The 27070-nt window shown below is 38.6% G+C and overlaps 1 protein-coding gene across 1 annotated transcript; it reads left to right on the top strand.

The window, feature by feature from the left end:
- VAPA (VAMP associated protein A) lies at nt 1-26061 on the top strand. Its single transcript, XM_066546264.1, has 6 exons — nt 1-161; nt 16781-16933; nt 19559-19662; nt 21660-21740; nt 24688-24864; nt 25805-26061. Exons 1-6 carry the CDS (start codon nt 86-88, stop codon nt 25961-25963), a joined length of 750 nt encoding a protein of 249 aa, XP_066402361.1. The 5' UTR covers nt 1-85; the 3' UTR covers nt 25964-26061.
- Nucleotides 26062-27070: the final 1009 nt, after the last annotated feature.

Here is a 27070-nt window from a genome sequence, read left to right as displayed (position 1 = left end):
CGCCCCTCCTCCTTCTCCTCCGCCTTCTCCTCCGCCTCCTCCGCCCTCCCCCCTGCCCCTCCTCCCGCCGGAGAGAGCGAGCGAGATGGCGGCCGCTGGGGCTCTGGCGAAGCACGAGCAGATCCTGGTGCTCGATCCGCCCACCGACCTCAAATTCAAAGGTGAGGAGGGGGGAACGCGGCGCGGCGGAGCGGAGAGGGGCGGCAGCGGCGGGGTGTCCCGTTCCGCATGGGCGCCGGGCCGCCTCCGGGCGCCGCGTTCCCCGCTGCCTCCCGCGGGCGGGCCGCGGTGCCGGGCGCTGCCCGCCCGCCGGGGGATGGGGGGCGCCGCCGAGCCGGCGAGCGGGATCGGCCGCCGCCATCTTGGGATCCCGCGGGGATCCGCGGTGCCGGGTGGGATCGGCCGCCCCCTCCCTGCCCCTGCCCCCGCCCGCCCCGCCGAGTCACCGCTGCGCTCCTAGGCCCGGCCCCGGAGCAGCGGCGCCCGGGGACGCGGGTGTCGCTCTCCGGTCGCTGGCGGTGCGGGCTCCCTCTGGCAGCAGCGGGCAGGAGAGGCCCTGGAGCGGGCGGTGGAAGCCTTGCGGCGTTCCAGGCTTCACGAGGCTGCCCTAACGCCTGGCCTTGTCCCACTTCTCCTCTCAGGCGTGCTGGGGCCCGGTGTCCGCGCGGAGCCGGTGCGGCTCTGCACCATCAGTGCCCGGCACCCGCGCCCTCGCCCCGGTGCATCCCAGCCCGGCACAGGGCTCCCCGACCTTTCCCCAGAGCTGTCACGTCTCAGGCAGGCTCTCGGAACGTCAACAGGGAGCTCGCCTCTTTCCTGGGAATGAGGGAAATGGAATGCGTGCCTTTCGGAAGTTTTATGTGTGCTGTGTGTTGCGTGCCGACCGCATGGCTGTGACTGCTGACGTGCTGCTGTCAAAATAGGTCCCAGCTAGTGCTGGTATCGTGTGTGTCTGTCTGTGGTTTTCTCTCCTCGTGAATTAGATAGTTGTGAAAGGAAAGACTCTCTCAGAAATGAGTGATCGTTTAAAGGCAAGGGCATAAAAAAAAGCATGTCAGAACATGTAGTTTTTGTGATGATATACCTGCAAGGGGCATTGAGAAAAATCTCAGAACCTTTCAGATTTGAAAGGTTCTGTATTAGATTTTTTTTTTTTTAAAGAGTAGTTAATGTTATGTGAACTTATATTTTTAAGTGATGTGGCTGGTGTCACCACATGTATGTGCCTAATCCTGTACATTCTTCTGTTTTCCACTTTTAGTATGCTCATTTTTCATTGTTTTAGAGAACAGAATGGAATTTATGATGCTGTAAAAATCTTCCACGGACAACTAGAACAAATGAATGTTTGTAATAGAAGAGAACACTGTATTCCCCCAAAATACCTTTGGTCTGGCCTAGCATTAGCAAACTATACTTGTTTTATTGATCTGTCAAATCAATTAAACCCCAGCATTTGTCTGATTATGCATATTAATTTCTCGATAGCTTCAATTTTAAATTTTTTTAAATTGCACTTTCATACACAGACTCAAAACCATTGCAGGAACTTGTCATTTTCACTTGGGTTTTGTGTTGTTAAAATGCTGCTGGTCTGGCTGCACTCATATTTCAGTATGCTTTGTTCAGAACAGGTTGGGGAAAAATGCATTATTTTAATTTTTTTTTAATTAAAAAAAATGCTGTGTCTAATTCAAAGCCTGCAAATGTGGGATGTCTTTGAGCTGGAACTAAGCTGTATTGATGTGATATGAAACAGTGTGTTGATAGAATAAATACTAGATTAGAAATTCTGTCTGTGTGAAGCTGTTGTTAGTCAGTGATCTTTTTTGTGCTATGTGTCTATGCACTTAGAGCATGAAATGTGTATTCTTTAGGCATAAACTTCTGTTTCAGACTAATGCATATATTAGGAAAATTCCTGTAGAGCAGACTAAGCAAAAACAAAATATGAAGCATAATGAGACTGCAGCACTCTCTGTTACTGAACTATTGCAGTAATATACTATAGAAAGTGCTATCAATTCAGAGAGCATTGAGTGCACTCTCAAGAAATATTTTCTACCTGCTTATTATTTAGAGGTGTTTAAAAAGGTTTGTGGGCCACAAACTAACCCAGTTCTAAAGTACTGTGTTGAAGAATACAATATTGGCAGTAGTGAATTCTGAGTGTCACCTTTTAAAAAGTAATTGGTTAGTAAGAAAGAGAATATATGACTCAGAATAAATGTAGCATGGTGTAGGAAGAGCATAACATTTTGTTAAAAGAATAAAACTACATTTTTTCAGTGCAGTAGATTATTCAAAGTTATTTTATTGGTACAATCATCCATTTTTAATATTATTGTTGATGCATATGAACAGAGATCCAGTTTAAGTCTAAACATTTGAATTGAGCAAAAAATTTTATTAGTTTTCTTGCCTCAGGAAGTTATAATGGGTTTGCTGACCTTTAGGGTAACAGTGAAATGTGATAGTGTGCCCCTTTACAAACAACTATTTCATTAAAAGATATGTAGTACTTAACATAAGGAGTTGTTAACAACAAGCCTTTAAATTAATCATTGCCTGATGAAACTTCTTTTTTTATTAATAAAATCTAATTTACTCTGTCAGCAAAAATAAGGTCTGTAATACAATTATCCTTGAATTTTATTCAGCACGATTCAAGGGGAGGTCTAAGGACATGTCCTGTGGTAGCTAACATGTTACATAGTTCCCTTGGTGTCCAAGATTGCAATCCTGTTTTTGTAGTCCTTGTAGTTCTAGAAATTTCAGTCATTAATAGTGTTTGGGTCATGATTGATTCCCTCTGACCCTCTTTGGTAGGTGGATTTCTTTGGATTCTGAAACTATCAGGAATATCTTAAGAAAGCCTACAAAACAATTAAGTACTTTTCATAGTGTTGTGCAAATGTGACAAAGGGAAAAATTGTACTTAAAAGTGATGAAATGAAGAGGCAGTTGATAAACTATGTATTACCACTTTCAGACATTCAGTATGGAGCACTGAGAATTTGCCTCATGGCAAAATTCTGGTCTTGTACCCAGGTTCTTCAGCCATATTGCTCCTCCAGGCTGGCTTTCTTTTGTATTCTGATGTGTTTTCTTTGACTTCCCAAATCTAAAGTTGTTGGAGTTTTGTTTAGGACTGGATAGGAAGAATTGAAACACAAGACACCTAAAAGCAACCCATTTGGAAGGTGGAACATCTTCTTACTGGTGTCTTCTTCATGTGACTCATACATGTAATCATTGTTGGTAGTTCTAGTTCAGTGAAGATTATAGGAATCTGGAATTGGTGCCCTGTGAATAAATATGTTTTTTTAATTTTCTTTTTGTAAGGAGTAATGTAGTTTAATAGCAACATTTGAAGTTTTAAGTTCAAAAATTTGTAGCGCTTTTATGGAAACTCCTTCTTCCTTAAGGCCAAAGAAGCCAGTTTTGCAATTTTAAGTAACGCGGATTTAAGTTGATCCTGGATTATGGTAGTTTTTTAAAAAAAAAAATTGAAAGCCTTCTCCAAATGTTTAAATCAGTCATAAGACATGCTTCTGCAACACCTAATTGAAAATCAACACTAGTTGATTTGATGAGCTTTGGAAGATTAGTAGACAGCGTTCAGAATTTGAATTTCATGTGATTCAGAGGTGTCTGACTAGCAATGCAAGATTCTAAAAATGCCTGAATATTCTAAATTGATATCCTTTACTGAAGTTCTTGCTTACAAGTGTGTGAAGTCCAGTTGTGTTACCTTTTGTAAACATCTCAAAATAATGAGCTACTCTTTTCCTTTAGCAGACTAAAATAAAATTTGGAATGTGTCTGTGTGCAGTAAATTTTCTTTTTTGGTGGTTTGAGTTACTAGGAGAGATCAGTGTGACCGAGAATATTTCATTTCTGATTGTTGATCTGCATCATAGTCTGGAATTGTCAGTGTATAAAATCAGCTATCAGCTGGTGTATGTTCAAATGACTTTTCATGGGAGGTAGAGAGCACTTCACTCAAGTATTGCAGCTTATTCTGAAAAGCAGATTTCGACAACCTTTTAAATAATACAGAAATATTGCTGTAGGTTATTTTGTAATCATTACACTGCTATTGGTAACACTGAAAGCCACGGGATATGTGTTGCTGCAAATCGAGAAGGTGGAATTTAAAGGCAAAAATAGCTCAACGTTAAATGCATCCCCTGCCCTCGAGGTCTGTTGCCAGAATTGGCCTAGGATGCCTTTTGGTGTAGGCAGAGTTTGAAGTATTCAAATGTGATCTTACTGCCTTACTTGTGTGTATCTTGATTATGTCAAATTATGCCTATTTTCACTCTCTTCAAGGTACCAGTAAATTTGTGATGTCCCAATTTTCCAAGATAGGTTAGAAAAAAAGGTGATTGGGATGTCAGTTTTCTGCTGTCTTCATTCAGGAACATTTTTGAAACTAAAAGAGTGGGAGTGTAGAGGGGGGAAAAACTGGTTGTAAGTGATTACTAATATAGTTGTGACTTTCTGATGCTTTGAAATGGTTCCATTTAAGTTAATATTTTTACTGGCTGAGAATTGCATAATGGCAATAAAATGACTCAGTATTCAACACGTAGTCTGACATTTTTTTTCAATTAAATACAAGAGCGATTCTTGGCATTGTTTGCTCTTCCTATATGTATACTTCTATCCATTGTTTCATGGCTCAAATGTAGTATTTGTTAGTATTTTAATTTCTTTACATTATATGTGTTATTGAAGATCGAAGCACAGGATGATTTGTGGGAATGTGTTGAGGAAGATAAAGAAGGGTAATGTTTTTTTACCAGGTGTTGCTTATTAGGTGGTATTATGTTATACAATCATCTCTACCACTGTGCTAGACTGCATTTAAAACTGCCTTGTAAAAAGGGAATTATATTGATCTGTGAAGTCAGGTGTGTTACAGTGTTAGATTATATTTTGGAAGAACTAGTTTGTCATTTATTTTAAGATTCAGTAATGAAATACTTTCCTGTGGTGGTAGAGGTATACAACAGTGAAAATTTAGAAGTTTAGTCCTTTACCTGAAAATTATAGGGCTCTGTTTTGCTTAATATTGCTGTTGCTTCACTAAACAGTGAAACACTATCCAAACCTCACATCTTGTCCTTCTAGTGTGTACCAATGATTGATATAAAAGCTTCACCTTTGCATTGTAATTACTATAAAGTGCTTATTCATGCTGCTTGTTGATAGCATAAGCAGGTGTTCTAGATCACCACAAGACATTTTTATTAATATTATAAAGACATTCTGTATTATGCATGAACAGTGTACTGTTGTTCAAGGCCAGGTTGAAAAGTAGAAAGTTTGAGAGGATTGAGAGGACCTGTTTTATTGCATCAGTAAATAGATCAGAGTATTTAGTGCACCAACTGTCCATTGTGGAAATATAAATTGTTCCTGTTTTGGCCTGACCATGGTTTGTGAACGTTTTACTTTCTTTGTCTTTGGGACATGTTTGTTAACCAGATCTTTGTGACTATTAGTCACTAAAGGGTTTTACATGCTTCCCTTATAAACCATTAATTTAAATAGAAAAGGTTTCTGAAGAGAATTTACTGTATTAAAAGTGGAAAAACCAACCCTGACTAACTAGATAGGTATTACACTTTCCAGCTTGGAAGTTGTCAGTTTACAAGGCTTGAGGTGTCAGATGAACCTGATAAGTGAGTGTAAGCTAATTTCTTTAAAAAGAAAAAATCAGCAAAATGACTCTACTAAGATAATTTCTGATGTGGTATTTTTGAAAATAAAAATGCATAAACACAAGTTAGAATTTTACTAACTTTCTTTTTCTTAAGGTGGTAGGACTTTACTTGAGGCGTGGTTATCTTGGCTTCTTGCTGCTCTTGCCTTTTAGTGTTGTTTTGGATTGTATAAAGTTATTTCCTGGCATTTAAAATTATTTAGCAACGTAGATGTCATATTTCATTTTAATATTTGAATGTATTTAGAAATAGATGGTTATGTAAAGGAAAACAGATATATTCTGTTCATTCCTATATGAGAAATGTCTTGTGAATTAAGATAGTTTGCTGAATATTATCCTGCTGTAGGACTGCATGTGTTTAATTAAACACGGAAGAGGAAGAAAATAAAGTGCTTGCATGAAATTTATAAAGATGATCAAATTAGAACTTTTCTGCCTTTTGTTTCTCAAAATGTGGTCTAACTTGGATTAAAATCTTCCTCTGACACTTCAGTGCTTGAATTGGTCTGGCCTCAATAGTAAGCAAAGCCTTAGAGGAAAGAAAGAAGACATTGAGGTAGATGGAACATGGAACACCATGCAGTGTCCCAGGTAGAATGTGGCAGTCTGATCTGAGACCTTCTCTATCTGTGATACTGGGGATTGCCCTGACCCATGTGCAGGACTTTGCACTTGGCCTTGCTGACCCTCTTGAGATTCCCATTCAGCCACCTTTCCCTCCTGTCAGGTCCCAGTGGATGGCTTCCCTTCCCTCCAGTGAATCCACTGCATCACTCCCTTGATGTCACTTGATGCAGACTTGCCAAGGGTGATGTCACTTCCACTTTCAGTGTCATCCATGGAGACACTGAGTAATACTGGTCCCAGTATGCATCTCTGGGGGATACGGGTACCACTTGTTGCTGGTTTTCACTTGAATGTTCTGGTATTGACTGGAACTCTTTGGACAAACCCCCCAGACAATTCCTTGTGCATCTAACAGTTAATGCATCAAACCCATATCTTTCTAATTTAGGGGTAAGAATGTTGGGGGGGACCATATTAAAGGCTGTACAGATGTCCAGGTAGGTGACACGTGTAGCTCTTCCCTTGTCCATTGATGTCCACCATAGAAGGCCACAACATTAGTCAGGCCTGATTTGACCATGATAAAGCCATGTTGGCTGTCACTAACTCCTTGTCTTCAATACATTTTGATATATTTTTGAGGAAAATCTGTTCCATTTTTCATTAATGACCTTGGTATGGGTGGGAGTATGCTGGTACAGCTCACTGGTAATGCAAGGTTAGGAGATGTGATGAATGCAAAAAAAAATGGGATGTGTGCTAATAATAAACCATTTTCTTAGAGGTGATGAAAAAGAAGTAAAACTAGCGACTAGTACTTAATCATGGGTTTATTGTGAATGTGACAAGTCATGAAATGGGGCAAATACAGGACTGTAATTTTGTAGTGAGGAAAGTATTAATGTCAAGATTTTTGCCTTTGATGAAGCTTCATCTGAATGCATCCCTGGCAACACCTAGTCAGATAAAATGAACCCAGATGGGAATGATGCAAAGACAACTTTATTAACACAAGTGAAGTAGAAATAGAATAGCTTTAGCTTGTTAATCTTAGCAAAATGAAGACTGAAAGGGGATCTGATTGCTATCTATAAATACATCAGCAAGGTAAGCACTGGGGAAAAGAAAATCTATCTAGACTAAAGGATAGACTTGGTGGAAAAATGAATTTGCTTCAAGTGGCTGTGAATGTATTTAGATCATTAGAAACTTAGCTGAATCTGAATCATGTCAGTCTGAACCAACCTTCTGAAAATTATGTGGACAAAAATTGTTTTAAATTCATCAGATACCATCTTACAAAATTATAAGTTTCATGCAGACTTCAGAAAGCTTCTCCTAGGTCATGAGTTTGCAATGTTCTTGATAGTTTGGTAGGACATTAATGGTACACAATTATTTACTTAAGCAAAGCAGGTATGTTGTGTTACATTCCAAGACATTGGAATAGCTTGATTGAGATACGTTTAATTTTTTTTCCTTTGTAAAAAGGGATATCCATGAATTTAAAAATTATATATGTGGGACTAACTGCTCCGTATCTGAAATAAACCTAGTATTTCTAGTCCATATGGATATGGATGTTAATTTAACATGTTATCATGTTAAACACTATGGTGCTAATAAGGCCTGTAAACATAGTAGACCCACTGAAAGTAAAAACTGTTTTGTTTTTTAATTTGAATGTCCACCAGCCATCTGCCAGGCACGTTCTGTGTTACGGCTCAGGTTGGAACTCCAGCTGCTTCTGTAGCAGTGACCTGGCTGGTACTGAGAAGTGTGGCTGCATTAGCTCAGCTCAGTACTGGGTGTGAAGTTGACGAGGAAGTTGGAGTTTGTGGTCCTGCCTGGTGGACAAGACCGACTAAATGCAACTTCTGTTTGAAGCAGGTGTTTGTTTGCCTGAGTGACTGTAGGAAATGATTGTGCTTGGCTTTCAGTGGCTTGGGAAATGGAGACTGTGGCCTGTGCTTCCAGAGACTGAAAAGTCACCCTGAAGCTGCAGTGATCTGTTGATGTGTTTGGGAGGCAGTCCAGTGTCAGCTAGTCCTGTCTGTAGGAGATTTTAATGTCAGATACACAAGTCTGTTTTGGCCAGGCTCTGTGTTATGAGCCAAGGTTGGATACCACGTAGAGGTTCAACAGCTAAAACTGTTTGTTTGTTTGTTTGTTTGCTTTTAAGAATTTTCTGGGCTCTTGTCCATGCCGGGAGACTTGCGAATTTGATTGATTTTTTAAAGTTACTTTGTTACACTGTTGGGATATTGCTTGCAAGGAAACCAGTGAAAACCACAAGAGCTTGGGTGGTTTGTTCAAGGTTTGTGTCTGGCCTCTGATACCCAGTTCTTGGAGCGCATTGGGCAAGAGCTTTTGATCAGGTCTTCTGTGGGAAGACTGATTTTCTATGTGCCACTACAGCTGTCATCTGAGATGATTACAAGTGTTCTGATTACTGCTATAGAGTTTGAAGAGTATCTTGTATGTTGCAATGCAGATCAGTTAGGTGTATCCAATGGGAGATTCCTTACATGATGATGCATATGGATTTTAAGTTGCTGGATATTTGAATATTTTAAGCAGCACATCTGGGTTTTCCAGCATCACTGAAACCGCTGGTAAGCTACAGCAGGTTAAATACAAAGCAAGTTTAAAAGGAAAAAGGAAAGGGAAAAGTTACTTGTTTATTTAGTTCTGTTGATCAAATATGCTAGTATTCTGGAAATCTAAGAAACTCTGTAAATATCAAGCTCATTAAATATCCTATCTTATGCAAGCAAAGATAATAGTTGCTCCAGCAGGAAGGGTTTATAACATAGCTCTTACTGAACTAAATCCATATTGAAAGATTGCATGTATATATTAGTTGCTTCAGGACTTTGGATGGATAATTTGGTGGTTTAAATGTTCAAGTTAAGCACCATTGAAATATTTCTACTGTTCTTGTTATTTCAGCAGTGCTTTGGTATGAATAATACTTTATGATTAGATCCTGAAGACTTTATCCTAGTAGAATTAAGAGCTACCAATTTTAGTATGCTCTTAATAAGTCTCTGACAAGAATAACAATATAATCGAGTACAGCTAAATTGTGAGTAAGAAATTCACTCTCTTATGGAGGTTAAGTTTAAGGTACAAGCATCTCTTTGATGTTAGTAACCAGATCGTCCTTTAGTAGTGGCACTCTTTCAGTAGGAAAAATGTCAGGAATAGATGTTTATGGCTGACTTGGGCCTAGGCTGCTAGATTTTAAAGCTTAAGCTAAATACCAGCAATAATATCTTTGGATGAAGTTATTCCGTGTTATACCATCTTGCAGCTAGTGGTATTTTGTGGTTGTTAGGGCTAAAGAAACCATTGCCCATATTTAACATAAAATACAGGACAGTCTACATTTAGTCTGTATTTTATCTAATATATAAAGAAAATAATGCTCTCTTGATCAAAATTCCTGGTAATGATCTGTGATTGTACTTTACCGCTGAGATAGATGCTTACTGCATTTTTGCTGTGGTTTCTTGGCTACTAACAACATTTTAGTCACAAGCTGGGGTGAATAAGAAGTTTTCATCCAGAAAAAACATGTAAGGAAATGTTTTGTCTGCTTTGAAATGTCACTGTGTTGTATTTTTGTCTTTTCTCTGTCAGAATGGCAGGCAAAAGGTTTCAGCTCCCATTTCTCTTACACCAACCCCCAGTAAAGCCCGTGTGCCAGCATCTGCACAAGCACCTCTAATAAGCTGTGTAGCCATGTGCAGGCGCTGCCCCTTTGACAGAGGAAGATGAGCTATTTTAGGATTAAAAAATGGGCATTGTCTCAGCATTTTTTAGAAAGAAAAATCCATGATAGACACATCAGCAGCATGAATGCTGACAGCATGTCATCGTGGGGAGCTCAGATAAAATCTGATGTTACCCCTTGTAAACAGTGGTAGCCTAGAATCAGCCCTCAGGAATTGTGGACATTGAGGTGTGTCAGCTTTCTTACAAAGCCTGTTTTGCATTCTGTTTTTTACATGCAGATTGATGATAAAACATAACTGTTTCTTAAGTGCCAGGGTAGAATAAGAAGTGAGATTCTGTAATGCTGCTCTAATATATTAATATCTTCGTGAGAGCCATGATTATTTGTATGTATAATTAATCTCTTACCTTCATCCACTGATTATTCCTGATCATTCATATTCATGTTTAAGTATTAATCCATGAAACCTAAGTTATTATGCTTCATAGACCATGAATAATTTTAATGTAGGTGATTTGTTAGAGTTGGGATTTTTATTCCAGTTTGAATGCTCATGGTTCTGGTATTTCAAGAGGAAGGAGTTACTTATGTTTGATGGCAATGTATGTTATATATTCTCTTCAGATTTTTTTCATAGCGGTCTGAATATTAATTTCTTAAAACAAACGTATGGAAATAAAAAATTCCACTCACTTTCTTTTGTGTCAGCTATGTCACCTATGCTTTTTTCAGAAAGGACTATAAAATTCAATTTTGAGCAATAAAGTGCTTTGAGTATATTTTAAGATTGATTTTCTTATCTGATAGTCAAGGTAGTTTTGACTTGCTACAGAACACAAGTATTTCTCATTTTTAGACATCTTCCCTTCAGTACCTCTGGTGGAAGGTGATCTGGTCAAGGAATATTTAAGTAAGCTAGACAGAGTATGTCCAAGGACTCTGGTGCAATGCACACGTGGGTGCTGAGGGAGCTGGCAGGTGGACAGACAAGCTGACAGGAACCTTGTGAAGTTCAACAAAAAGTGCAAAGTCCTGCAGCTGGGGAGGAACAGCCATCCAAGCAGCAGTGCAGGTTGGGATCTGACCAGCTGGGAAAGCAGCTTTGCAGAAATGGCCCTGGGCATCCTGGTGGCCACCAAGTTGATCATGAGCCAGCAATGTGCCCTTGCTGCAGAGAAGGCCAGTGGTGTCCCAGGCTGCAGTAGGAGGAATGTTGCCAGCAGGCTGATGGAGGTGATCCTCCCCCTCTGCTCAGCACTGGTGAGGCCACAGCTGCAGTGCTGGGTCCAGGTGTGGGCTCCCCAGTACAGGAGAGACATTGACACCATGGAGAGAGTCCAGGGAAGGGCCAGGAAGATGATGAACTGGAGCATCTCTCTTGGAGGAGAGGCTGAGAGAGCTGTGGCTACTCCAGGCTGGAGAACTGAAGGCTTGGGAGAATCTTCTGAAGTATAAAATACCTGAAGGGAAGGTGCAAAGATGATGGAGATGGGTGCCCATGAGCAGACCAGAGGCATTGGGCACACCTTGGAACACAAGAGCTTCCCTCTGAACGTGAGAAAACACATTTTTACTCTGAGAGTGATCAAGTAGTGGCACAGGTTGTCCAGGGAGGCTGTGGAGTCTCTATCCTTGCATGTATTCATAAGTTTTCTGTCTATGGTGCTGGCGGCTGGCTCTTGGTATCCCTGCTTGAGCAGGGATTTTGGGCCAGATGACCTCTAGAGGTCCCTTCCAGCCACAGCCATTTTGTGATTGCTATGTCAAATGATGGGAAAGAAAAGCAATTCTATTTTGGCCTAATTAAAAAATTCCATACAACATAATACAAATATAGATTACATGGAGCTTTCTTAATTTAACTTACTCTTTCTTTACTCCATTGTTGTATTTGATTCTGGCAGAAGAAGTTGCTGGAGATCTTACTCTGTTCCTCTCAGGTCTATCTGAAAAGTCAGTTTACTTGGTCTCAAAGTTTCTCTTGCTTGGTTTAAAATATTGCTATTAGTTTTTATTCTGCTGACTTGAGCTCATTTCTCATTTATTAGGGCTCAAACTGTCAAATGCAGTAAATGAGTTTTCTTTGTCTGCCCAACCTAACTGTACTGTGCACCCAAAGAAAACTACCCTGAGTTTGTTTTAGTTAAGGTGTATTGAAGTGTTCCGTATGTTTCAAGTGCTCTTGGAAATTCAAAGGTGATGCAGCAGCTTTTAAAAAACAGCATTCCACTTAAAGCATATAATCCCCATATTTTTGAGGTTAATACCATAACACATTTTAAGGAGTTTGGATTCCTTTTGCCAGTCCGTATGTTTTTTATGTATACTTACATTGTTTTTAGATGTGGCTGAATGTATCACTTTGCTGTGTCAATTTACAGCTTAAATAAACTTTAATTCAGTGCATGAACTAGAATGTTTTCTGGCAGAATTGGCTTAAACATTGGCTTTTGCAGCAGCTACAGTTCATTGTCTTAAATCGAAGCAGGCAATGTGCTTAACACTTAAGCTGTTTCATAGAATGCTGTTGATTTTGTTAAATAATGCATGCTCATTTTTGTACAACTCTTTAAGTGATGTGCCTTTTAATTATCAAAGATTTTGTGTAATTTAATAAAATGATAATTTATTCTTATCCAATTTTATGTAGAGGTAGTATTTTAAGACAGGCTTTTTCTGTACATTACGGCAGCTTTTCTTATTTTGAATGGAGCTTCTTGCTGACCAAACCTGTCCCCTTCTCAGAAGTGCTTTGTTTGCTCTGTACAGCTAGAGATTCTGACATGGGTCTCTCACCTTTGCCTAAACCTGTGGAGGTTTATCTAAGCTCTTCCTTCCCACAGGGAAGGTGTGTTCACATCATCATTTTTTCCCTGATGTTTGACTGTCTCACATGGTAGAAAAATGGGTTTTGAAGCTGGGACAGTGAAGGAGACCTGAATCTGAAATGAAAATGACACCACTGATGAAAAAGATCTCGGTTCAGGTCCTACCTATCCAGTAATATGCATATTTTGGTTTTACTGCATTATAACTGGCAAGCTTGTGGCAAGCTGGGAAACTTGGCACTGTTTCAGCAGTAGAAACTGGCTCTGCAGAATTCGTGGCATTTCTTCCTGCCCACTAGTTGCTGTAGTCCAAGCTGTGTAGTTGCCAGAGGCAACCCCGACATTAATGTTGTGTGATGACTGCACTGCAAGCTAGCTGAAATAGAAACTCAGCACATGAAGTTTTTGGGTAGGTCTGGTATTTCTGGGTATGATTAAGCAGGTGTCTCTCCTTCTTTTCTAAGGCCCTCATAAGTCAAAGTGATAGGAAGACTTGTGGCATGAATTGTCACTGCTCCATTCAAAACCAGTTGGGACAAACTGGCATTTTCACAACCTTTATTCCAGGAAGATGCTGTAATTGTGTCTTGAATTTACACTACTAAGAGAGTTATTGAACTCACTGTCCCCTTTGAAGTAACTCTTGACTTCCAGAGGTTATTGGATTGAGATTACAGGTTTATAAAGCAGTGACCTCTTGTCATTAGACATCATGTTACATTGGTATGTAGCCTGAGGATTTTATTAGTTGAATTACCACAGCTTCTATGTGTACAGTTAGACATAAGCCTATCTGAGATTTAAATAAAAATCTACTTGGACCTGAGTAGCATGCAAGCAGCAGGTGAGATGCTATTTTTGAGATTATAATGCTGCCCTGGTGTAGCTGAATATTTTCTGAGATGAAGTGGGTGTGCATTTGTCCATTTTGATGCATGAGCAGAATGTTTATATCCATCTTCGCCAGTCTTTTTCCTTGTTTACTTGCAGTCTGTGTAGTACAATCCAAACATTTCTCCTTCCTGGTTTCTGTGCCTGTGCCCCACATTTTTTCTCAAGAACATTTGTAGTTCAGGATTTTGCATTTAGGCTATTACTGCCAGCTTGTGTTTAATTTCCCCCCTCCTGCAAAGGTAGTGGTGCTTATGTTTGTGTAATAGTGAACTCTAGAATCTTCTTCAGGTGTTGCAGTTTCTTTTTTGAAGGCTATGTCATGCTAACTTAGATCATGAAGCTCCTCGGAAAGGTACTAGATTTTTTTTTTTCTGATTTACTATCCTGTCTGTTCCTGCCTGTCCCTGCTCAGATCCATGCTGTTGGCTTGCCGCTAAACTACCAAACTGCTGGGTTCTGCAGGAACAGTGAAATTCAGTCATCTCTTCCTTTTGTGCACCAATTTGTTACCACCTATTTATTAAATCTGATGGTTGCGAGTCTTGAGAGTCTTTATACGGCTATTTTCTTTAAAGCTTTTAGAAAGCAGGTAAAAGGTAAAGCTGTCATAAGCATCCTCTAGACCTTGAAAAAGATTTCAGTCACCTCTGAAAGAAATGTCTGATTCTAAAAAGTGTCCCCGAGCTAAAAGCTTTTTTTTGGTGAAGTATCCAGGAAATGCAAAGGAGGTCACTGCATTCATGTACCTGGGAAAGAAAAGCAGATTTCTTTTAATTATCTGAGGTGTTGAAACTGACAGTAAATAGCAGAGTAATTTGAAGAATATATTGAATCCTATCTCATTATGGCACACTTTAAAAAGGCAGGCATGAGGAGACCTTTTGTGTCTCAAAAGAAACAGAATATCTTTTATATTTGTTTAAGAACCACTTTATTGTCAGTTTATAAATTCACTATTGCTTTGTCTGAAACAAGCTGGTTTTGAATAGTATAGCTCCTTTTCTTGATGACTGTGCTTTTCAAAATGAGCCTCTGAACAGTGTAATTTTTTTTCCTTTGTGCAGAGTGTCCTTAGTAAAAGTAGTTGAGAAGATTGAAAAGCAGACCACCTCACGTTGCCTAGAGTTACAATTAAAAAAAAAGTAACCCTCAAGTTTGAAAGTCAGAGTCAAAGTGCTCTTTGCCTCTGGGCACTGCAAAAGCAGTGGTTATTAGATGACTAAACTCCCAGAATAACTTCCTCAAAAATGTGGTGTAGCTTGAAAAAAATACATGTTCGGTGTGTTATGAGTGTATCACCAGTCTTAGAATGAGAAGAGTATTCAGCTGCCTGGTTTTAGTTCAGTTTGTGGTATGGGTGATGGGAGGTTTTTTTTTGAATCTCTCTCTATAGGTAAAGACAACTAGATCGTGCAAGAACCATCAAAAAGGTAAGTGGCAGGAAACTTTCAAGTAATTTTGTAAATCTTGGGGGCTGTATCAAATTTGCTTGGATTGAGAGGATGACTTACTTCATCCACCATGTAAAGTCAGATCAGAAGTGAAGTTTCAGACAAATAATACCAGTTCCTATTTTGTCAAAAGAACCTCAGTGAATGGAAACCTAGCTTGCATGTATCTTCATGTGCATCTCAGTGTTCTGGTTCTCAGGGATTCTCTTTTTAGTCTTTATGTATTTGTATCTTGATGTTTTGTGTTAGGACTGTTTAACGCTCTCTCAAAATCAAGTACTTGGAATGAGTTTTAGAAATAAAGGCATCAGTCAAATAGTGAGCCCTCTAGTGTAGTGAGCCCTCTAGTGTAGTGTTTGCTAGTGGGCAGAGCTTTTTCCCTCAGAGAAGTGCAGACTCCTCTCTGGAATAAGGTGTTCAGACTTTTCTGAATTGACTTCCTATGTCTCATGCAATTAGTGGTTTTGTTGTACTTTACCACTTGTTCGTATCACTTATATTTTTCATCCAATTTAATCTGAAGTTTGCTTTCATTGTAGTTTTTTAATGGAAAAGTTGTTGTTGTGTTTTCAATACTGATAAAAAATATTTTGTAGTTATTTAATGTGTTTAAAGAACTATAAAGAAGGTTCTTAAAAGTTAATGTACACATGGAATATTCTTGAATAAATTTCATGTTCATATGAAACACCATTTTTCTAGAGCCCTTGCAGTCTTGCTTTCAGATGACAAACATAAGGAAGATTAACACTGCTCAGAATGCTGTGAACCTTATTTTTTGTGCTGTTACTGTGTGGCATTGCATGAAGGTGATCTCTGCTGGAAGATGTGCTTTTGCAGCTTGATATTAGAATTATGCCTCCTGTCCAGACTTGGAAGGATTCCTATCCTGAAGGTTTAACATAAATGCAGTTTAGAGAGTACACTTTGTATATTTATGCATTGAATACATAAATATAGTAACTTCAACTGCAATAGCAACTATTGCTTTTCTGTGGATCAGGTGGAGTACATGCATAAACAGAATATCATCTCTCTTGCTTATTTTGAGTTTAAAAGAGGAGATTGATACCTTGTTCTTTTAAGTCTATAGGAGGTCAGAACCCCACCGAAGTTGAAATCTCAAGAGCAGTGACTATGTTTTAGTCTCAGTGTTTTCTTTCTCTAAACAATTGAAAGAGTTCCAAAGAATGTGTGACTTCTACTCCTGAAGAACAATTCAGTGAAATTTACTTTTGCATGTGACCAGTACCTTCTAGGTATTTCAAATATTAAGAATGATTTGGTAGGAATAGCATATACATATATGAACCACCTGTGCCAGCAGCTCAAGTCTGTTGTAATATTTAAGAGTTCTTGATTGTTGTAATGTATGTTGTTATAACTAAGGTGATGGAGCACTCTTTGCATGTAACACAGGGTATGTGCCTAACAGGTGTATGATTTAACCTGCTTTTGCCAGTTTGTTGGCAACAAGATGTATTTTAAGAGTTACTTGTACTGTATAAACAGATTTCTTCTCCAGAGATGCGATTTTAAAAAGACCAACCTTTTTTTTTAGGTCCCTTTACAGATGTAGTAACTACAAATCTTAAACTACGAAATCCATCAGATAGAAAAGTATGCTTCAAAGTGAAGACCACAGCACCTCGTCGATACTGTGTGAGGCCAAACAGTGGAATTATTGACCCAGGATCATCTGTAATTGTTTCAGGTAAAAATAAATGCATGCAGTTGTAGGTTAAGTGTTCTTAAGGCCTCTGATGCAGTTCCCTAATGCTTGATCCTAAAGACTGTTTGAAGTATGTCAGCTTTTTAAAACCTTTTTATTTTTAAATAGAAAGGATTCCCCTCATTAGTGTGATGACAACTTGATGTAGAGCTGCAATGATACACGAAAAAATCTTCCATGTAGAAATACTTGCCTTTGACACATTTATTTGTGGCTCTCAAAAGGAGGAAAAGCAAGTTGAAAATGGGCAGTGACATTAACAGTACATTTGCCTCAGACTACTATATTCATGTTTGTATCCTGAAGTAGAACATTTCTTGGCTGCTCTGATGTGCTTAAAGTGTAACATTTCATAGTTCATAGCATTTAAGAAAAAAATAGTTTACAATTGTCTCTAGTAGTTTTTTTCAAGAAAATGGGAAGACTAGATAACAGTCTGCAGATTTGGTAAATGATTTTTGTAGGTCATTCTCCTGACCGTTTTGTGGTAGAATCTCTAGAATAAGGGATATTCATTCAGGTTGTAGATGTCACAGGCAATACGGATGTGAACTTCTAGATCTCCTAGGTCTAGAAAACTGATTATTTTAGAACCCTTGGAGACTTCTGTAGCAAAGCAAAAGGGAAATAAGGGAGCAATCCTCAGAGCTTTTCAGATCTACATTCTTACACCCTTTGGGAAGTTTAAAAGAAGCTGGAGAGCTATCTTCAGGTGATATGTTCAAATGATGCAAAGAAGAAGGCAAGACAAGTTTGTGATTGACTAAAACTTTAGAGTAACTTTCCTTTAGGAGTTTTCTAATCTAATATGATCTGTAGAATGGAGCCTTTTAAAACTTCATTATTGCTTCCCATGGCAGTCCAGCATCTGGACACGTGGTATTTATTCACTGGCTTGGGGATGAAAGATTTAAGAATTGATTTAAGATTCAAATAGTCAAAAACTTCTTTATTTCTGTCTTCAACTACAACTTAGAGCCATTTTACCTTAGCTGTGTGTTTGACCTGGTATCTGGGATTTTTCCAGTGGGTAGTTCAATATCACAATCAAGATCTTGCTGGCATTTCTCTTCAGGGAATTGAATAGATGGAGGGATTACATCCTGTGTGTTTTCATAGCTATAAATTATCTTTTTAAAGCTTTAAATATTTTGGTTTTTTAAATGAGTCAGTACTGGAGCTGTAAACAGTATTGTGGCTTCAGGATCTCCAATAAAGGGAAACGTGTCACACTGCTTGAGTCTTCAGTTGGCATGGCAGGAAGTCTTTGATGTGCCTATTTCTGTATTGCTGGATTCTCATGCAGTTATTCAGCTACAGTGACCTCAAGATGTTTTTGAGTGCCATTGTTTAGTTACAGTGATTCCACAGTGCTTTTCAAAACTCTTCTCTTCCCCACAGTGTCAGCTTCAGTTCTCTTCCCCACAGTGTCAGCTTCATATTTTTTTTTAGGCATATAATTTCTTTTGGGTCATTTGCTAAGATAAGTGCACAGATTATTTTTCTAGTGACCCACTTTATCTCATCAGTCTCTCAGCTGAATGTTTTCAGTGCTGAGTCATCTTTCATATAATTAAAAATAGATTTCTCTCATATTGTTGTGCAGAGAGAAATAACTATAGGATACTGTGGGCTGAAGCTCTTATGTTCAAAACTGAATGTTGTGGTAGTGTTAGCTGTCTTCAGCCTGTTTAATGCATTGTGCTGATTCACAGCCAAGACAGTTTTTAAATTCATTGTTGGAAATGTGATTTGACAATCATTATATAGAAGTCCACTGACGGGTTTTAATCATTTATTACTTTTCAACTGTGGATCACTAAGTAACCTTCTTCTGCCATGTTTTTTCATTTTTTTTCCTGAAATACATATTGCATAAGAGCTGTTTTTCTTTACATTGATACTCTGAATTTACTATTTATTATCCTGTCGTTGTTTGCTGTTAACTTGTTAACAGCAATTGCTTGTTGTTGAGTTTTTTTCATAATATACCATGTTACTCTTGTTCCTTCACCGGTTGTTACTGTTACTTGTTAATGTTTTCCCCTCTGCTTTTGCTTTTTTAAGCTCTATCAGTATCTCTGCCACAGCTTTCTCATTGCTATAAAATAGGTACATATATAGGTAACTGTTATAGGACTCCATGTATTTTTTCTTATATTTTTCTGAAAACTGCCTCTGCTTCTCTTAATTTTGTATAAGGATATACTGAGCTGAAATTCCCATTCTGTGGAAGACAGGTGTATGTACACTGCAAAATAATTTATCTCTCCAGTTCATTGAGTCCTCATTCTCTGGTAGATCAAGTTTCAAGTCTATTCCCACATACACATATTTAGATGTAATTTTTTTCGGTCTCTTTTACAGGATGTTTGTTCGTATTTGTATATGAAATGTCTTTTCCTATAGTAATTACAGAAATAATCATGTCAGCCACACCAGACTCTGACCTCTCAGTCCCTTTTTCTACAGTGTATGCACTGCCTTTGCGTTTTAACTTTCAGTGTCTGCTCAATGAGGATTAAATTTGAAGTGCTTGCTGTATGTACATACTTGCTGTAGTGATTAGCTGAAGAATCACAGTTTTATTTTTTTCCTTTGGAACAGTAATGCTGCAGCCTTTTGACTATGACCCAAATGAGAAGAGTAAACACAAGTTCATGGTACAAACAACCTATGCACCACCAAATATTACAGATATGGAGGCAGTGGTAAGTAAAATTGGAGTAAAATGGCTGATGTATCTTTTTCCTTAAAAATTTTGGCTTAACTAGAAATGATTCCTTTTTGAAGAATTGAGTTTTCTCTGAACAAGGTCACCTCTTAGAACTTGCTTGTAGTGATTAGCATAGAGGTTACTGAATGGAAAAAGGAGTGAGTCTAAGGTAAGGTCAGTTCAGTGTTAAAATATGGGCATATTATACCTTTATATGCAGCTAATTTAAAAGGGATAAACAGATTTAATTTAAATGAATCAAGAGTATATTCAAACAACAAGCCTGAAGCTGTATGTAAATGGGTTCATTTGGTATGAAAAGTGTTTAAGTGAAATGTTGAATGGGATTATAACGAATTAAAACATTTTCAAGACTAAAAGTAGATCTTGTGTCTCTCTACAAGATACCAAGATCAAGTAGATCTTGTGTCTCCCTACAAGATACCAAGTGCTGGCTAAACACAGCACAAATGATAGATTTATTTTCTGTTTCAATAGAACATGTTGTAACTTCAGTTCTTAGGCTAGGTTGGTCTGATGCAAGATCCAGAAAGAAGGTATGTAGGTTTGTGCTTGTTAGTTCAGAAGTAAGGTGCCTATTTCTGATTTTGCTGGCTGGCACCAATGGGAATGAAGCCCTTAGTTGTCAGAACATGCCTTTTAGGGTGTATGTGGACTCACATAAGTATGTCCTAAGGTGGAGGTCATTGTTGCACATGCTTCTAACTCTACAAACTGTTTTAAGTAATGCCTGGGTTCACACAGGTACATTCGATGTTCACTCAAGGCAGAGAAGGAGAGGGGAAACAAAGGATAAAGATGAGATTTTATAAATTGCTGAAATCCAAGAGACCTTTTGGTCTCTGTTCCCTTATATGAAGGCAAAGATTACTGTGGCGTCACTCTTCACTGGAAGCCGTGGAAAACCTTCTAGATTTTGTGAAGCTTTGGAGACATGAATGTTAACATCTGTCTGCCTTTTTGAACTGGTTTGTTTTTCTTCATCTGCTCTAAGAGCTCTTGGTTATGTTTGGTAAATGAAGCCTGCCTGTTCGGTTAAGGATATAAAAACCAACTTCAGAAATACCTTTCAAATAACTGCTTTCTTAGTGAGTTCAGGTATACAGTACTGAGAAACAGATCTTGCAGAAATTTGCTAATTGTAGTTAAAAGTGACTGTATAACTAATACTGCTGGAAAAAAAAGAAGCATGTTATGAAAAACCTGAATATTTGAATCTGTAACACCTATAAGGTAACTGGAGGACCTATTAGAAAAATTGCTGCAGACTTCAGACCTGTCTCTAAGCCTAAGAATTTAAGGCAACTACATGAGGTGCATGCTTTGAAAGTTAATTGTCAGTTGAGTAGAGAGATTCCAACATAGTTTAGTTATTTAAATATACTGAGAATCATTAAAATTTAAATGTTTTTTATAAACAGCTTTGAAAAATTCTCTAGGCCAAATTGTCACATGATATGCAGTAAAAGGTGAAAGTGGGTAACAGTCTAAAATTTGAAGAACTAAAGAAATTTACTCTAGAACACATGTAGAGTCACTAAAAGGTGTCTTTCAATCTTTTATTTAAAATCAGTACTTTCAAGATGGGATACAAGCAGTACATTTACTGAGGCATAATAGGGCTAGAACTTTCTTTTCAAACTGACTCAGATGCTACTTGTTTCTTGTTGTGTGTTAAGAAACCACTGTATTGTCCCCTCCCTGTGTCATACAAACCTCTGATGGATCTATCCTTGCATTCAGTTTACTCTTTTTCATTTCCAGACTTGAATAACCATCTCTAGCTTTTGTTACTTCACAGCAGTGCGTGTGAACAAAAAAGCATTGTTCATAAGCAAGTCTGAAAATTGCAGGGAGGGTAAGCATGCTATTCAGCTGTATAGGAGGTCAGTGCTAAGAGCAATCTTGTGAACTGTTGAGATGTTTGCATGAGTGCAGCATGTTAAATAACTGTATTAATTGTTTTCTTAGTGGAAAGAAGCGAAACCTGATGAGTTGATGGACTCCAAATTGAGATGTGTGTTTGAAATGCCCAATGAAAATGATAAACTGGTAAGTAAGGAATAAGAAACTGTCATACACTGACTGGTAGGCTCTCACAGAAATTTCAGGTTTTTTTTAAACTTATTTGATTTAATGACTAAATGAATTGATGGAATTTGCACTAAATTAGACAGGAGGAGTGTTCAGTATATAACTTTTTAAGGATTCACAGAATCATGGAATATCCCAGGTTTAAAGGGACCTTGAAGTACCTTGTGGTCCAAGATCTTGTCCCAGAGGGAGCACTCTGTCCAACCACATCTTTAAAAACTCCAACAATGGAGAGCTGTTGCAAAAAACTGTATTTTTGTTATTTTTATACTTTATAGTTCTCAGATGCAATCTCAGTTTAATCTTGAGGGGAAGGGGGTGTAGGGATTGCTTTGTAGTTGGGGATTTTGGGGTTGGTTTATTGTTTTTTCTTTCTTTTTTGGAAAGGATAATTTATGAGATGAAGGTGTAAACTTCCTAAATGTGTGTTAGACAGTAAAAATATAAAGGTTGAGCATTTATTATCAAGGCACTTAGTTGTCTACTTTCTGGCTTTAATTTTATAAAGTGTGTAATGTAGTGAGAGAAATGTAATGAGCTATACAAAACTACCTCCTTTTGTACTTCCTCCTAAGAAACTGTCCCTAGGGACAGAGGAGCTTACTTTTTAATTAAAAAGTCATCTCTTTACACTCTTAAGGGGCTTTAGGCCCTTTTAGGGCCAACTCTTTAAGGCCATTTTTCTTAGAGTGCAAGAGCTCTCCATCCTCATGTGTAAGAAATCAAGGAAGGCAGGCCAGAAAATGGCCTGGCTGAGCAAGGATCTGCTCCTTGCATTGCGGAAGAAGGTAATGCACAGCCAGTGGAAGCTGGGACGTGTGACTTGGGAAGTACATGAGGGTGTGTAGGGGTGGGATCAGGAAAACTAAGTTACAGATGAAAAGGGATGTGAAGATTAACAAGAAAGGATTCTGTAAGTGTGGAGTATGTTAGAAAAGAAAGGACAAGGAGAGTGAACCCCGCTGATAAACAAGAAAGGAGAACTGGTGACAACAAATATGGAGAAGGCTGAGGTACCCACTGACTTCTTTGCCTCAACCTTCACTGGCAGTCAGGCTTGCCAGGTCTTGAGGGTTCTCATGGTTGAAAAGCTGGACATGAATCTACGTGCGTGCTCACAGCCCAGAAAACCAATTGCATCTGGGACTGCACCACAAGAAATGTGGCCAGCAGGTCAAGGGAAGAGATTCTCCCTCCTTATACTCTGCCCTTGTGAGACCCCATCTGAAATCCTGAGTCCAGCTCTGGGTTCCCCAGCATAAGAAGCATGTGGACCTGCTGGAGCAGGTCCAGAGGAGGGACTTGAAGATCCTCAAAGGGCTGGAGCACCTCTCTCTCCTATGAAGACAGGCAGAGAGAACTGGGGTTGTTCAGCCTGGAGGAGGCTCCATGGACACCTCATTGCAGCAACTTTTAACACAGGCAGATACTGATAGCACAAGGGGGAATAATTTTCAACTAAAAGAGGAAAGATTTGGGTTTGGCGTTTGGAGGAAATTGTTTGCTCAGGAAATAGTGAGGCACTGGAACAGGTTACCTGTTGCAGTGTGATGCAATATCCTGTTTCAGCTATCCCAGTCCCTCCCAGGTGTGCCAATACCTTCCCCCTCCCCCTTGCCCCCTTGCTAAGTGCTGTCCATCAGTCTTAACATTCTAGCAAGGGCATTGTCTGATTGGCAAAAGTTCAAAAGATGCTTCTCAGCCCTGGGGTCATTGGCCTATCCAGGTGTCACTTGTCCCCTGAGCCTTCCCCCCTCCTACCTGGTTGGTGGCATACCTATCTCTTCCTTCCCCCTCTCCCCGAGGCTTAAAAGACACAGCAACCACAGATCAGGATTCTGTTGTGTTGGAATATCACAAGATTCAGAGATCTGTGACCCTGGAATAAAGCTCTGGATTAAACCCTCTGGCAGAATCCATCTCCTTTTCCCTTCACCATCACCTAAGGCCTTTCCACCAGAGCTAAAGCTGAGTTCCTTCATGCCTGGACCTGTCCCAAGTGCCCAGCTGCAACATCCAGTCAGCCAAAGGTGTCTCTGAGGTGAAACACCACAGCTGCCACCTTTGGTCCAGCAGCAAGGGTCAGACGAGGCCAGGCATGTTCCATGCAGTAATACTGGGATCTTATTTCAATAGTTACCCAGAGAAATTGTGGATGTCCCATCCCTGAAGGTGTTCAAGGCTATGTTGGATCAGGCTTTTAGCATCTGATCTGGTGAAAATTGTCCCTGCCTGTAGTGGGCCAGGGGGGGAAGGGAGTGGAACTAGATCTTCTTTGAGGTTCCTTCCCATCCAAACTATTCTATGATTGTGTGGTTTTGGGCAAAGCTGTGGGAATTAGATAGTTAATTTTAGTATTGTTCTTTTCACAGCTTTTTGTGGCTCTTCAAAATTAGTAATGTGTATTTAGGATGCTGTCAGACTTAATTTTCATGATTGTGCAGCACTTTATTTTCCGTCACTAAGAGGTATTACAAGCGCAAAACATTGTGTCACACATACTTCATAGGAGTTTGTGACATGACCTGTTATGATTTTACTTTTTTACTTTTTTTTTCTTACTATTGCAGGATTACTTTCTTGCTTTTATTTCCCCCCCCCCCTCCAAGTTCAAATGCTCTTTGGTGTATTTTATGCCCTCTTTTGCATGCCTCCTGGGTCAGTGTTGAACTGCTGAAGTATTAATTTGTGTCTCAGTAGAGTGTAGTACCAGGTAAACGGTGCAATCTTCTCTTGCTTTTTTAATACTTGAGCTAATCAGAATTGAACTGTCAGTGTGTCTGTTCAGCTTACTGTAAATATAAACATCATTGAACTATATTAGTAGCTTCATTGTTTCACTTTTAAGCTGTGGATGATTTTTCTCTAGGTAAGTAAATTCCCAAATTATTCTTGATGTTTACAGAATGATATAGATGCAAGCAAATCTGCCCCAGTACTGAACACATCTAAGCAGGATGGACCGATGCCAAAACCACATAGTGTTTCACTTAATGACACTGAAACAAGGAAGCTTGTGGAGGAGTGCAAAAGACTTCAGGCAGAGATTATGAAGCTGACAGATGAAAATCGGCACCTGAGAGTAAGTTCTGCATCCATGTTTATACTGAAGTGGCTTCACTGTTCTTGAGTGAAAGGTCTGGTTTCTAATTAGGCCAAAAGATGTATACTCCAGCAAGTAGATAAAGCTGTTAGAATGTCAAGATCAATTCATAATATGACATTACTGTCCTGTATATAATGTATATTTTGAACTTTTCAGTGATTGAGACTTTGTGATTGTAATGGAGGAGACAGTGAAGCTGCAGAATTTTCTTCTTAAATGAAGTGGTCCTATTTAAGGTGACCTTAGTTACCTTAAGTATAAGTCAAACCTACTGAATTAGTAGCTTTGTATAAGTGCTTTATTTTTCATTAATAATGAATGAGATCTAGAGCAGTAATATTTTGTATTACAAACAGCTAGTGAGCAAGAGCAATTGTTTGGCCAGAGGAGGTAAGGAAACACTACTTTCTTGTACCTTTATGTAAAGGTGTCATTTCAGTGACCAGTAACTAGTCAATACATGACTTTGTGTCTTTTCTATATATTTGCTTTTGGAACAGTTTTATTTGCCATGGTAGCCTTTTAAAGAACTATGAAATAATATGATATCTCCACACCTGTTATTCTGATGACATTGACACTAAACAAAGCAGATATTTCTCCTTAACAATCAGGAATTACTGCTATTTAATTTTGACACATACTAAGTAAGAGCAGAATGCTTCATTTGGCCTGGCAAGATTTTTGGTATATTTTTTAAGCAGAGAGACTAGTGAATTACAGTCCTTATTTAAAATACGGTTTTCTATGTTCATATTTTGGATTTTGATGTGATGTAATTTTGTATGTGCTGAGGGGTTTTTTTTAAGCTTCATTTCAATATTCAGCAGTAAATATGGCCTTTTGAGTTCAGCTTTTGCTATCCTAGTGATGTATTTATGTTTTTCTTTCCACCTGTGTTTTTTCTTCCCCTCAGGATGAAGGCTTGAGGCTCAGAAAGGTAGCGCACTCGGATAAATCTGGATCACCCACAGCTTTGGCCCTCAGAGATAATGGCTCTAATTCTCTTCCTTCACTTCTTGTTGTAATTGCAGCCATTTTCATTGGATTCTTTCTAGGGAAGTTCATCTTGTAGAAAGAATGAGTGAGAGAAGCATGCAAAACTGCAGCTTCCTTTTTTTTGTTTTGTTTTGTTGGGGTTTTTTTTTTTTTTTTTTTTGTTTTCTTTGGGTTTTTTTTGTGGTTTTTTTTTTGTTGTTTGTTTGTTTTTGTTTTTTCATTTTTGGGTTTTTTTTTTGTTTTTTGTTTTTTTTTTTTTTTTGTTTTCTCTTGGCCAGAAAAAGGTTTGTTTACCTACCACATCATGGGTAGTACGGCCCGAGCGGCCGTTCTTGTGTACAGCATCATAACAGGCTTTGCCTTTAATGATCTCGCACGGTTAGAAAACACAATCTGAAAAGACAGACTGTTCAGCTGCTGGACAAAATTGTACATTCAGTCATCAATAGCAGGTATCAGTTGCACAGTCAGTCCTTTATGAAAATTCATAAATAAAGAATTGTTCTTTCTTTCTGTGGTTTTAATAAGAATTCAAAAATTGTTCAGAGTCTTGTAAATGTTATTTTAATAATCCTTTAAAATTTTATCTGTTGCTGTTACCTCTTGACAAATGATTTATTAGATTGCTAATCCCACTCATTCAGGAATATGACAAGAGGTATTCTGGGGGAAATGGTGCCTCTTACTGTGTAAATTTTCTCCTTACCTTACTTTGCTAATATCATGGCAGAATTTCTTTCTTATTCCTTGTGAGGCATTGTTGAGAGTTCTTCATCCTTAACAGTCCTGTCCCATAATATTTAACATGACAAAAGAAATAAAATTGTTAACAGATTTTTCTGCTGGGTAGCCTGTTTGTGTGTGTCGTGCTTTTAGAGGGGATTCTTAACAAGTTCATTGTTCATGGTAATTTGCTACTTGTAACAAATGGCTATTTTGAAGTTTATTTGCTTAAGTCTCTGGCTTTGACTGTTGTAATTGAAGCTTGGGAAAGAAAAAAAAAAAGGTTTCCATTCCATTTGTTTAAAAAAATGAACTGTTTTCTGGCTGCTTTCAGCTACAAAGAAGATGGTTATCAAACTTGTTTTGGGACAGAATAATTTGGATATCCAGCAGGTGCAAATGCCAGACATGAATGTTTTCAATATATTAACAATTTGCTTGGATTGTGCAGGAGTGTAAT

Source organism: Molothrus aeneus, chromosome 1 (genome assembly GCF_037042795.1).
Source record: "Molothrus aeneus isolate 106 chromosome 1, BPBGC_Maene_1.0, whole genome shotgun sequence".
NCBI lineage: Eukaryota > Metazoa > Chordata > Aves > Passeriformes > Icteridae > Molothrus > Molothrus aeneus.
Note: the sequence above shows the minus strand (reverse complement) of the source record. Positions and strands in the feature narration are given on the sequence as shown.